Source organism: Branchiostoma floridae, chromosome 17 (genome assembly GCF_000003815.2).
Source record: "Branchiostoma floridae strain S238N-H82 chromosome 17, Bfl_VNyyK, whole genome shotgun sequence".
Taxonomy (NCBI): Eukaryota; Metazoa; Chordata; class Leptocardii; order Amphioxiformes; family Branchiostomatidae; genus Branchiostoma; species Branchiostoma floridae.
The window spans coordinates 789,280-803,937 of NC_049995.1; the positions used below are offsets into that span (position 1 = coordinate 789,280).

A 14,658-nucleotide genomic window follows, 5' to 3' on the forward strand; every position below is an offset into this window, starting at 1 on the left:
TGCTCCGAATGCGTTTGTTCACCAAATTATCGCGTGTGTACGCACGAGTGCTGGCGTACTACACATCGTGTGTGTTCTCGATTCTACGTAACTCAAACACAACATAGAATCTGAACAATGTTTGGATGGCTCAGAGTTAAACTGACTTGTGCAGGTAGCAAAACCTTTAGCTTAAACAAAATCAAGAAAAGTATCGAAACAAATGCTTAGATTTGACTCGATATAGACCTTAACCGAGACACATTATACTTTGGGGGCATTAAATTTCATTCTGCCTGCCCTCAATTTCATTCTACCTTCCTTGAAGTTGATATACTAGTATGCAAAAGGTGCCGATATTCGGCAAAATAAAGTCAAAGCTCTGTGAATTTCTTGATCCGATTTATTACTTCTTGGTAAAATGAATTCCACAAATCATTCAGAGGACGGCTTCTGCCTCAATTCAGGCCGTCCAAAGCAAGATGAAGTCATCATTTGACGGGCGGACACTTCCGTGTTGCGTAGTGGCGGTCGTTGACCTCGTTCGAACACCATGTTCCATAACTCCCGGGCGGGTTCCATAGCTACCGGTCGTTGACCTCGGGTCCTTGGAACGTGGTTCTAATGTTCTATGGGGGCTCGAAAGTTCGATTTTGTGTTAAAATTGCTAGTTTTTTCACCCTTTTTTTGCCCCATAAAATCATTTTTTGGTGTCTTTGGGGGGCCAAATGACCAAGGTGCAGTGTCTTATGTGCAGACCTACCAGCTTGCTGAATTACGAGATATTCCAAGGTCTAGTTTTGGAGATATTCATGTTTTTTATTTGTGCGGAAAAGAAGAAGAAGAAACGATGCAAAAACAGTCTGTACCTTCTGTGAAGGTAACATAATAAGAATTATGTAACAAAAATAGTTTAAGAAATGAATACAATGAAAGTAGATAGCAAAAATCAATACAGAACACTACGTTACCGCTTTTGTGGTTTGATGAAAAGTAAAACACCACATTGTATATCATATAAGAAATAAAATAATTTTAGAGCGGCTAAAGCGAATTGATATACTGTAATCTTTTGTTTCTTCCTTCAACAATATAGACATCAATGAATGTCGCTACGCTGGGTTCTGTCCTGACAATTCAGACTGTACCAACACTGAAGGCAGCTACTACTGCACCTGTCATCCTGGTTTTCATGGAGACGACTGTCTTGGTACGCTATTTACTGTCTGTTTTCGTCTTTTGTTTAAATTTGGCCGATAAGTTTGCATAAGCAACGTACTCATTAAATTAAACCTTAATTAAATATGACACCGTACAATCAAAAAGAAACACCCTTTATATAGAATTTGCCTAATACATATATAAACTTCTGCTCAACAATAACAAGCTATATCCTGATTGACTGTATTTGAAATGACTTTTTTCATGCATTGATTCTCCAACCTGAGTATAATAAATGCCAGTTAACTGTCCGTATTTCTTTGAATCCAGATATTAATGAATGTCAGAACGCTACTCTGAATACCTGCGGACCGAACCAGCAATGCGTCAACACAAAGGGGTCCTATACCTGTTTGGGTGAGTTGAACTATGGACAAGGAAAACCACCGGCAACCTTTTTCCAATGCAGTAAACAGTCATTATTGCTGGTGATGCCGATTTCTGAAGTCCAATGTGTCTTACAAAAATTTTGTGACCAAATTGTGTTCTTCGCTTAGACATCATCAAACAGTGCGTCCCTAGCGTACAAACGTATGCCATCTCCAAAAAGAACAGATTTCTCTACGGTAGTTACACGCACGTGTATCTGTATTACAGGGTTCCACGCACGGCTCTTTGCTGAAAAAAAGTTAACCCTATTCAGACCGGGGGGGGGGGGGCGCTTTTGAGGCCCGCGCTAACTTCGATGTCCTATAACGCCAGAACTACTTACGCTAGAGCCACCAAATTTGGTGAGTTTTCCTAAAATATTGTTAGCAACAATTTTTGAAAATTTGACAAATTTTCCATTTTTTCGTGTTGCCATGGCAACCGTTTGTTGACAGACAGTTTTGCCAAAAATCACAATTTTTTGTTCTAACAATGTATTTTTCACATTGATTTGCTATATTACTGCTATTTTGTTACATAAATAAAATCTTATATTATTAAGCATATCTTTCATAATTATATATGCATAAATTATGCTAATTTGATGACGTCATCAGCCCAAAATCCAAGATGGCGGACAGTATGGCCAGATCAAGAATAACAAGCTCATTATCCCTTAAAATTTGTAACCACCTGGTATTTTTTCATCAAAAACCATCTAAATGAATGAATCTAGTCTCTTTCCATTGCCCTTTGTGGTTATTTGTTGCAAAAAAGTATTTTTAAAAATTCAAGGTGGTCGATATAATATGGCGGAGCCCAACTCGTATCTTAGATGTGCATGAAGTCATTGTATGACGTCATTTTGACGTCATTGATGTTTCTATTGGCAACACAAGTCGTAATAAGCATTATTATTCTGTTATCTGTACTTGTTGTTACATTTTTTGACTATAACTTGAAGTTTTCTGAGAATGCCCTTTTTTCATGGAACCGGCCAATATAATCAAATTGATGACGTCATAATTACGTCATCTTACGTCAACGTAACGTCAAACGTCAAATACGTATTAGATATTATGTCGAAATTACGTCCTGAAAATTTTGTGGCCTTATGTTACGTCGTTTTAGAGTTATAGGACTTAAAAGTGGAGGGCCTCAAAAGCCCCACCCAACCACCCCCCCCCCCCCCACCCGGCCAGGGATGACCAAAAAAGCCCGGTCTGAATAGGGTTAAGCTTTAGCTACCTGTATGTCTGTGTTTGTTTTTTTAATTTTGCATTCCATTTATTTTCGCATGACGCTGTTTTTCTATTTTATGTTCAGACAATGGTGGTTTAGAACATCAAGTTTCTACTCCGATGCGTTTATACGTCTTCATATCGGCAAACCGGACGCATCTACTAATAATAATGACTGTTTTCATTTTTTAAAGACTGCACCAGGCACCAACAGCATTGCTACAGCTTGGTCCTCAACACCGCCACTTTCACTGACGCAGAAATAACGTGTGCAGGGTACGGTGGTATCCTGGCAACCATACCTGATGAGGGCACTCAGCTCTTCATCATCCAGCTTGTAGGTGACAGAGACACCTGGATCGGACTGGACGACCGCCGGAATGAAGGACAGTTCATGTGGAGTGATGGCACTCCCTTGGGGTCGGGATACACCTACTGGTCACCAGGTGAGGCATAGATTTACGATAAGTCTGTTCCCTTAATCATTCATTGCACACACAAAAAATCTATAAACCCCACTGAAAGGACGAACTTTATCATGTACTCGTAGAATTTCTTCTTCATAGATGTCATGTTTGCATGAAACGCATATTAGCCGCGAGAAAAAAAAAGGATTTACATGCGAATGGAAAAAAATGATTTTGATGATCTTGAGCTGAAGACATGTGTGGTTCGGGTAGTCTTACCAAATATTTGTTCCATTCCTTTCCTTCAATCATTTTGCAGGTGAGCCCAACGACGCATCGACATCCTCTGACCAGGACTGTGTCCATCTGTGGCCACTAGCAGGGTTCCGTTGGGATGACCAACCATGTGAGAGGATGGAACACTTTGTCTGCCAGTTCAGTGCCAGCGGTGACAGGTCCAACGCAGACCCAGGCAACAGCAACGTGCCAGGAAATAGTCATGATCGTCATCTTGACCATCAGGCCCAGCAATAACCTCACTTCCAAATATACGAACATCTGCCTTTCACTGTAAGACAGACGCAGAGGTTAACGGCAAAGTCTCGGTAGAGAGGCATGTAATTCAGGCTTGACTGCAATATGTATGCAAATATCATAAAATGTGTTTCTAATAATCATCAAGAGTCATTAGGCCGCAACAACTACATTTTTGTATGGTATGCTCTGCAGAGAGAAAAATACAACATGGATAAAAAAAAAACAAATGCACTTACTGTGGCCTTAGGATGTTTTGTGCTCTCAGCTGTATTCTGTCACTTTGTTTGCATTCATTCACAAGTCATCTAGTAAATTAGATTTCCATGAATATATTAGATTTTATACGTACAATTTCATAATGGCACTTTCTAATAGATACAACGCATGGCATATGTGGCACAGTATACGCCCCAGGTGAAATAACTTTGTTCTGTGCAACATGAGAAAAATGTGCTGCGAAAACCACAGCAAAACGAATGGTGTTTTAGCTTAATCTGTTCCAAATGAACGTTAACAGTTAATTCAAATAGTACGTGTAGGATATCCAAGTATCTGACCGGATGAGTTTCTTTATTTCTACTACAAACTATTGGATATAAATGCGATTATATACTTATCCATTTTTTGTCATCTGTTTCAGAACATAAGACCAATAGACTACTATGAAGGTATATTTGAAGTTGTATTTTCCCTAGTCAATGTATAAATCTTTTGCCTCTTGAAGTTTGATTACTGTAAAAGCTTTAAAGTTTGTGCATTAAATGAATATTCATTCTAAAACAGTGTCTGGAACTATATTCTATTGTATTTGAACGTTACAAAATACCACAAATCTATGACTAGTATTCAAGTTATCCCATGAGAGACAGCTGTGAAAGTTTCGCGAGTTTTCGTTTTCTCGGCCAACTCCCAAGTTTTAAGGCTTGTATAGGGCACGTTATAACTTTTCTGATGACAGTACAAAAATTCGTCAAAGAATATCATTGAAATCTGTTTTGTTCAATGTCATCAAACACATTTACAAGAAATTCTAAATGGCTACCTATAGCCTGCAGATAGACCCCCTCTCAGGCAGAGCTCTTTTGTTACTGTTGGCTGAAAAAGGGCATCTGGTGACGGTTCCACTACCTCATGGGAGCACCGGTGCAGAAAACCCCAAGATGGAGTAAGGTATTTATACAGCTTATTCAACAAGTATAGGGTCTTCTCTACCACAGACACTCTAAGACTGCCAAGATTTTACTTAAAATCCTACCAGAAAAGGGGTTTCAATGGTTTTAGGCCTTTGTGGGGTTTAGGCGCAGACGGTAAATGTTGCGTCACCAGACATCAAGTGTTATCTGAGAGCTATATCAGTCACGCTAAGCATTCAAACGATGACCCAACACATACACACAAATCACTAACCTTTGATCACAGCTACTTGTATTAAAAGCACACCAGCGAGCCGTGTATCTATATCGGCCGCCACTCACAAAAACAGAAAGAAAACAGAGAAGAAGGTATATCATGACGTCATAAATCTCGAACACAATTGATATGAAATGTACGTCGCCTTTGACGTTCTTTGGCACAATGTCACCGAACGGCGTTCTCTTTCTCGGTGACGTCAACACACAACGCCTCAGGTGTACGTGTAGCCTGATGGGCGAAATTGGATTTACTTCGTGTTTTTTTTTAATCGTGATTCCAAAACGAACATACAAAGCATGATTTGGGTCATCATGCGTCAAGGTCACGTTACGCACAAAACGAACATACCAAGCATTGAGACTTTGAGACTTCATTAGAAAATTTATTAGTGACGTGACCTAGTGCACGCCACCAATCTCCCTGGACTTCACACAAAAAATAAAAACGTACATACAATGGTCAATATTTACAAACATCAATTAAAAACGGTCATGCCATTAAAGGGAAGCAAGACAGTGTTGCAGAGAGGCAGACAGACAGGCTTGAAGACAGAGAGGTAGACAGACAAAGAGGAAGCCAGACAGGGTAGCAGACAGACAGATAGGCAGACAGATAGAGAGAGAGGTAAACAGACAGGCTTGCAGACAGAGAGGTAGCCAGAAAAAGAGGAAGCCAGACAGGGTTGCAGACGGACAGAGATGTAGAGATACAGGCGAACAAACAGATAAAGAGGTAGACAGATAAAAAGGAAGCCAGACTGGGTTGCAGACAGTGCGTTAGACCGAAAGGTTTGCAGACAGAGAGGCAGACAGAGAAATAAGAAGTCAGACAGGGTTGCAGACAGACAGAGAGGCAGACAGACATGCTTGCAGACATAGAGGTAGACAGACAAAGAGGAAGCCAGACAGTGATACTGGCAGACAGAGAGGCAGACAGACAGTTTTGCAGATATAATCAGACAGATAGGCTTGCCGACAGAGAGGTAGACAAAGAAAGAGGAACCCAGAAAGGATAACAGACAGAGAGGCAGGCAGACAGCCTTGTAGACAAACAGGTAGATAGACAAAGAGGAAGCCAGATAGCGTTGCAGACAGACAGAGATGTAGAGAGACAATCTAACAGACATATAGAGAGGTAGACAGACCAAGAGGAAGCCAGAAGGGTTGCAGACAGTGTGTCAGACCGAAAGGTTTGCATACAGAAAGGTAGCCAGACAGGGTTGAAGACAGACAGAGAGGCAGACAGAGAGAGAGAGAAGCAAACAGACCGGCTTCCATACAAAGAGGTAGCCAGACAAAGAGGTAGCCAGACAGGGTAGCAGACAGACAGAGAGGCAGACAGACAGGCTTGCAGACAGAGAGGTAGACAGATATAGAGGTAGCCAGACAGGGTTGCAGACAGACGTCGTAGACAGGAAGGTAGACAGACAGTCTCGCAGACAGAGAGGCAGACAGACCAAGAGGAAGACAGACAGGGTTGCAGACAAATATAGTCAGACAGACAGGCTTGCCGGCAGAGAGGTAGACAAACAAAGAGGAAGCCAGACAGAGTTACAGACAGACAGAGAGGCAGACAGACAGAGAGGCAGACAGACAGGCTTGCAGACAGTGAGGTAGACAGACAAAGAGTAACACGGACAGGGTTGTAGACAGAGAGGTAGAGAGATAGGCTTACAGACAGAGAGGTAGACAGACATAGAGGAAGCCAAACAGTTTTTTTTTTGTTAAAAACAACAACAACTATGGTACATTTGTCAACCACTAAAACTAGTGTTTGTACAGTCGAGTACTATTGCACATGGAGGGATGACATATACTGGTGTGTCTGGACGAATTACATGTGTAACTTAATATGCAGTACATTGGCAGTGGAACAGTCAGGAAAGACAAATACATGTAGTACATTTGTCAAAATATTGGGAAACCTTAAGGAATATGTACAGTCTGTTACTACACTATGATCAAACATGGAGTAGTCTAACAATAGGTGGGGTTCATGCAAAAATATCAATAGTAAATTTGTACAATCAATCTACATTGGCTGTCAGTCTACAATTGTAAATCCGTTCTTCGAAGTCCTTTTCAAAGACATTAACGGGGTTAGTTATGCACAGGAGTGGGTCTTTTCTATGCCAGATCCAAGTTTTAAAGATTGTCCATTTAGCCACAGTAACAGTAAAGGTATTTTTTCTGGTTTTTAGCAGTTATTAAATGATCATTTTTTCCAAATAAAATCTCCTGAAAAGTAATTTCTATGTTGGGCAAGGGTACATATGTGTTAACTAATTCCCAGAATTTACACAGTCTTTCACATTTAAAGAACATATGTTCATAATCTTCTAAGTTTCCATTGCTACAAAGGGTACATGTTGCATCATATATATGTCCAGTTTCATCTTTGATACCCCATTTTTTGCAGATTGTGCGCACATGGTAATATCCGGTGTAATAGTTTGTAGTTTAACTCTGCTAACTTAGTGTCTTTACAGGCATGTGTGCTTAACCATCTCCAGATATTGTCCCAAGTCAGGGTTTCAGTAGGAAATATGGATTGCCATTTTTTACAGCATGTTGGTTCCTTGGCCAGTGCCTGCACTATTGTATTGTAAAACAATTTGCAGGCGTTCTTGCTTTTGATTTGTTTTGTTGTTTTACCATCAAATATACATGGGGAAATGGTGTTAAGCTCTAATCTTTGATAAGGAATTGGGCCTCTATGGTTTCTTATTGCATTCTTCCATGTAAGAGGTATAGCTGGAAACAGAGTTATAACGTTATATTCAATAATACCATTAGGTCTTGTGTTTAGGTTAAGCTGAGGATAGTGATCTAGAGACATGAACCTGTCAAAGGGGAAAATCTCTTTTATGAATATTATCTCTTTATTTATCCAGGTTGGAAAGAAAATTGTTTTACCTTGTGACCTTATATATTTGTTGCACCATATAGTTTCACCCATTATTTCACTTACACTAGAGGGTTTGTTCTTACCTCCACCACCAGCAGAGTGGAAGGCTGATATTACCTGTTTATAAAATGTGGGGAATTTACTCATGTCAGGACCATCTTTATCAGAAGTAAAGTCCATATGTAATAGTAAATTGTCTTGACCAAGGGAGTTTATAAATGTTAAAGCAATAACTTTCCATCTTGCGTTGTCATTCGTCACTAATCTTGGTATCCAGGATGCAAGCAGGGCTTGTCTTTGGATATCTAAGTTTGTGAGGCCTAATCCTCCCAACTCAATAGGTTGGCTAACAATATCTCTTTTAATCCGATATTTTCTACCATTCCACAGGAAAGTAAACATTTCTGTCTTTACAATGTTTATCACCCAAGGTGGGGTAAGAATCATAGACATGTTATAGATTATTTGTGAAAGGGCAAGGGATTTTAAGACAGTAACTTTTCCATATAGGTTTCTACCTTTCCAGATTTGAAGTGTGGTTTTCAGTCTTTCTATCTTTTTCTCCAAGTTTAGAAGTTCACATTCATGGTGTAGGGATGAGTTACAGAAGTATATACCTAAGGATTTTATATATTCTATGTCTTTGGCCAAGATATACCCAAGGGGGTGTCTTGTCTGTCGACATTGGATCCAATTCATAAACCTTCACATTTTTTTAACATTTAAATTTAGGTTTGACACTACAAAAATCTTGAATAAGTCTGAAGGCATTTTCCATTGATGTCAGGTCAGATACAAACAAGGTAGTATCATCAGCTACCTGTGAGATTTTAATGTCAACAGTTTCATTAGAATGGGTTTTAACTTTAATTCCGTCCACGTCTTGTGCCTGTCTGATCTTTACAGCCATAATCTCTACTGTGAGGATGAATAAAAGAGCAGATATGGGACAGCCTTGGCGTATGCCTTTCTGTCTGCAAGGACTGCAAATCCGCACTGAGCCAACATCTGCTCCAGTCGCGCCACATCGTTACCACCAAGTCTATCTTAGACACCATTGAGATTATCGACCAAGAACCACGTAAAGCCCACAGAAAGGTTAAAGAAGCAGTTCACATCCAGCTTGAAGGTGCGAAACTAAACCGCAATGATGGCTTGGAGCTGCCTAAGTCCTACTTACCCCTAGTCCGCAAGGAGGCGGGGTGAGGGGCGGAAGATCCACGCAAGTCCTGACATAGTTTTCCCAACTCTCGCGAGAACTAGGTCATTCCGTGACCAAGATGGACTGATAGCCATCGAAAATGTGGAGGTGGGTGTACTTACCTTTCATACAGTCACTGGTTGATGAAAAATCCTATTTACTGTGAACACACGTGACTAATGAATCTCTTCAAGGATGAACACATTATTAAACACACACTTGATACTGAACGTCACACCTGTAAAACACACAAACACAAATAAAACATTTTAACGTACCTTTTCTTCAGTTTCAGTGTTTGTCATTGGTATCTATAGTTCATTGATACATAGAACTTTATTGCACGACATTTGTATACGGTACAATGTATGGCAACAACTATTACACAAAGTACAAAATAGGTGTATAGAATAAGACTTAGCATCCTTATTAACATAGCAAAAAGGGCTAAACCAAGATATAATGTTACAATCGAGTTGGGCTAATCATGGCTTTCATTATTCTTTCTAATAACAAAGCAGTCTTTGATATATTTGCCTAACTTTGCATTATGGGAGTTGTGGCATCTAAAGATATATACAGATCTGTCTTTAGCATCGAGGTTCTTGAAATCTGCTGTAATAGATTCTAGAAATGTGAATAGCTCATTACGTAAAATAGTGTATTTAGAACATTCCACCACTTGTCCTTGGTGCTGAATACTATTCAAAATACATGAAACATTATATTGAATACTACCCAGTACCCGTTACATCTGTAATTGGTGCTAATAAACACTACATCTGTTCCACAAAAATGTACTTGAGGCTGTACAACACACAAGTTAGTACTAACACCATCCACACACAACTTCGAGATGTCTTACAGGAAACATCTGCCCAAATTCCAACAATAACGCGATTTGTTTTGGGCTGATTCAATTCATATATGCGTTTACAAGAAGAAGAAGAACTTTATTGCGCAACGATCGTACACGGTACAATGTATGGTAAAAAAAGGAAGAAACAAAATTATCATCCTTATTACTAAAACAAGTATCAAACATAGTACATATGCAGATTATTAATATAGAATGAAAGTCAACCTAATGTCTGGAACAATAAGAGCTAGCCTAAATCATCGATATTGTACTACAATCGAGTGGGGCTAATTATGGGTTTTGGCATTTTTTCTTATGACAAAGCAGTCTTTTATATATTTACCTAATTTAGCATTGTGGGAGTTGTTACATCTGAATATCATAATCAAATCTATCTGTAGCATTAAGTCTCTTAAAATCTGTTGTATTTGATTCGAGGAATGTGAATAACTCATTACGTGAAACATGATTGTACCTACTTACATAAGAATGAACTGACTAATGTTTTATTACAATTTTATGTAAAGTTTGTCTCAACACGATTTATCGCAAAATTGCTGTAAAGGCAGTGTCTTTTGAAACTATTAGTTCCATGGCATGACAAATCACATATATAACGTCTACTCATGTATAATTCATTGCAATGCTCTTACAGCGATCTTATTACCTTTGTTTCATTTCTTTTCCTTTGGCTGTCTCACTCCATACTATTTCATTACACTCTGATCTGTTATGTCCAAATTATTTTACTGCATTACCGATTTCTGAAGCCTTAGAGCAAGAGACTCTAAGTTTGGCTAAATCTTGACTTTTGACTAATCACTGAACTGAAATATCTTGTTTTAATGCGTCCCTCTTCTCGCGCTCAATAATGGCAAGGTCTTCTTCAAACGAGTATCCGAACATCTCGAAGTCCGGTTTGTAAATTTCCCCGATATGACGTATGTCCTCCGTCGGGACCTGTCGGAAGGTGTTGCCGAAGCCCGTTCTAGCCCGTGTGGGGTGTTGTCTCGGGAGAATGCCGTCCTTCCCTTCAACACCAATCTTGTGGAAGAACAGACGAAGGTCTTCTGCCAGGGTGTCGGTATGAGCGATGAAGTCGTATTTAACCTAGTTAAGTAGGAAGGTACAGTTAGGTACGGCGAAACCATTGTAATAATACAAGTAAGTAGGTTTGTATTATGCATGCCTAATGATGTTTGGGACCCTGCTGTCTTCTTTATGGTCATATGAAATGGGTCGTTTAAGATTTTGTTTTTTTTTTGGGGGGGGGATAAGTCACATTTCTGAACTTCAAATTATACAGCTTGCGACGATGGTGGCGCGTATTGTATGTTTCAGTACCAGCTGATGCCGTGTAGCTATTTTCTTTTCATAACTTGACAGACTTTCAGCATTACTTTCCCACTTGTTCATTTTTGTGAATTCGTTTTTTTTCTGATGCACATGGACATGTACAGATGCACACACACTTAGTCCAATACATGGTCATGACAAATTTAGCTATTGAAATAAGAAATAAGAATATAAGAAAATACAGTATAGCCAAAGCCAAATTACTTCTAATTACTCCATTTCAATTTCGAGAATTCTGAAACAAATCCATGTTGTATGATGTGATATACATAAAATACCTGACAGGGAGAACATAGACTGAAGAAAGGTTCCCAGTGCGCATTGGGATAGTTTCTGTTGATGATACTCAGGATAAAATCTCGGAAGGGAACCGGATAAAAGTCATCAACTGTAGTCTTCATGGATCCTGGCTTTCTCTGGGAGCCAAACTGAAAAATAAACAATGACATTGAAAAGTATAGGATAGTATAAAGAATCCGGCAGGCATAACCGTATTCCTTAGAACATGTAAATTCTGTGACCACTTATATCTTTTACTAGATTGTAAATTACTAGATTGTAAATTATATGAATACGAACGCCAATCCCTATTCAGTACTATACTGATAGACAATAATTATAAGAAAATGTCAAAACAAGACCTTATTGAAATACTTGATGTCATGCACGAACATCATGCGATTAACGCAATATGTAAATATATCTCCATGTGTTTCAAAACCAGAGATGAATATGTTAGATGCAACTATTAGCGATAGTATATGACATTACCTGGTGTAACACATATTGTCTTAGTTCTCTTTCCATTTAGCCTCGTTTAAAATCAATGTATAAGTTTAGTTTTCTTTGCATTCATAACACCACACGTACGTGGTCATTTTGTGCATTTTGCCTTCGGGCATGAATATCCAATATAGATTATAAGGCCACAGCAAGTAAATCTTATGGATGACATCCACGCGCTCATTAATTTTCGCCTGATTTGAGAAAAAAAACAAGATTTTTTTTCTTCTTCAGGGATGGTCAGATAGACCAAAATAGGTAAATGGGTTGTGTTGTAACCAAATAATAGAATATAGAATTGACACTAGATAGGTAGCATTGACTGTAGTTGCAGAAGTGAAACTTGCTGGATAGTTGTAAGAGTGACACCAATATGGAAGCTATGAGTGTAGTTGCCAACATGGTTAGTGATACCATTCTACCACACTAGTGTCACTTTAACTACACTGGTGCACTTCTTAAATACAGGAATGAATGCCTTGTTGGTTGTGATGCCATATTTTGTCACTTCAATTCTTGTTATAACGTTTATGGTGTCTATTTTGAAAATTTACCATCTTGTTTTTTTTTTTTACCCGTCTTGTTTTTTTTTCGCCCTTCCTCATTATTTTTGCAGTTTGCAGAGGATGTTATCCATAAAATTTACTTGCTGTTGCCTTAGTATTATTAACAACATACGTTTCCTGCAGTACCAAGAAGGGCGTCTGATTTAACTTTTCTTGCCAACTACTAGCAACATAAACATAAAAATATCATCAAGATCAAATCACGGCTTGTCGTGTATGTTGTTCACAGCTAAATACACAGACACGGAGATAGAGATAGAGACACGCACAGACACACACATGCACAAGAAAGCTTCTTCTTTTTCAGTCTCTCAAATTTACACGGTGAAGACACCAACCTTTCTTGCTGTTGTTTTTGTCCAGTTTTCCTTCCGTGTTTTCTGCTGCAGTTTATTTATAAACGAAAACCGGCGTGGATTGCTCACAAATTTGTCAAGCCAGGCAGACACTAGCCTGAAAGTCAGAAAATGAATATATATTGTCAAAGTGTCAATATATATCACTGCGAACATATGTCAGGAGGCAAAAATATTAGTATGTGTATCTACGAAAAGCTGCAAGAAATTAGAAAGCCACCGTCGATCCGGGATTGAAATCAAGATGCATTACGCTCGTAACTTGGCCTTCGTCGTGCACTTCCTTTACAAATGTACCTATTATCGTCTACTTTGGGTCACGCACTCTCATCAAGGTGGTATATGTAAAATGCGGTTCACATGAGCAGTAAAGAACGACAGAAGTATGAAACTTGGTGAAATAAGTTAGCTTCTAGCGACATCGCAACAGCAAGATGGATATTTATCAGACATTGCCGTGTTCAAATGACTGATTTCTTGGAAGAGAAATATCTTTTATGAACAGTTAGCTATTTAAGCACACGAAAGACAATACACACATATACATATACACACATCCACATACACATCAACTCGCACACACTACGTGCTATTTACGTGCAAAAACGTGTGCAATATTTTGGGATCCGTAAGTGGTATGTACCGCCTCCGTACGAAATCGCACGGATCCAACGGATTTTGGAGCACGCAGACCCGCCGAAGAACATTAAGTGCATTTAGAACTTTTTCTGCGTTCGGACTGCGGACTAAGCCCTGCAGAAGCCAGTACGGGCGATGCGAGTAGAGTGAGTAAGGAAACCATACGTACTCAGCAGGTGTAAGTGTGTACTGCATACGATAACGTTGAATCGCACAGAGATCGTACGTTGTAAGCACGTACATCTCCTTGGGCAACGAACGATGCACACAAACACTCACGACATACAGACCGCATACTTATTTCATTAAGCAACCAAGAGAGTGACGTGCGTTGACGTGCTCCCTCCCTGCTCTTGACGTACTCCCTCCTTGCTCTTGACGTACTCCCTCCCTGCTCTTGACGTACTCCCTCCCTGCTCTTGACGTACTCCCTCCTTGCTCTTGACGTACTCCTTTCCTACTCTTGACGCATCCTCCCTGCTCTTGCCAGTCCTTCCCCCACGTTTCCAGAAAAAAATATGGGCAGAAACCACGTACGGCTGGTTTACACATTCACAAACGTACACACGTACAAAGGCAAGCATACATACATAGACACAGACACAGAAAACACACGCAGACTCACAAAAACACACACGCAAAGAAACACACAATACGCACATACACATAAACATATACACAACACATACACACACATACACACACATATGCAAACACACACATATGCAAACACACATATATACTCACATGCACACACACACACACATGTACACACACACACACATGCAAACAAACATATTTCTCACATGAACACACACACACAC

At 39.5% G+C, this 14,658-nt stretch overlaps 2 protein-coding genes across 2 annotated transcripts; one reads left to right on the plus strand and one right to left on the minus strand.

The window, feature by feature from the left end:
- Positions 1-2,648: 2,648 nt before the first annotated feature.
- On the plus strand, positions 2,649-4,427 carry LOC118404871 (C-type lectin mannose-binding isoform-like). The gene is made up of 3 exons (XM_035804250.1): positions 2,649-2,661; positions 3,005-3,256; positions 3,537-4,427. The coding sequence occupies exons 1-3, from the start codon at positions 2,649-2,651 to the stop codon at positions 3,749-3,751; spliced, it is 480 nt and encodes a 159-aa protein (XP_035660143.1). The 3' UTR covers positions 3,752-4,427.
- A 6,039-nt stretch (positions 4,428-10,466) lies between these two features.
- On the minus strand, positions 10,467-11,906 carry LOC118404953 (carbohydrate sulfotransferase 11-like). Its single transcript, XM_035804359.1, has 2 exons — positions 11,769-11,906; positions 10,467-11,244 (listed from the first exon to the last, which is right to left on the minus strand). The coding sequence occupies exons 1-2, from the start codon at positions 11,889-11,891 to the stop codon at positions 10,954-10,956; spliced, it is 414 nt and encodes a 137-aa protein (XP_035660252.1). The 5' UTR covers positions 11,892-11,906; the 3' UTR covers positions 10,467-10,953.
- Positions 11,907-14,658: the final 2,752 nt, after the last annotated feature.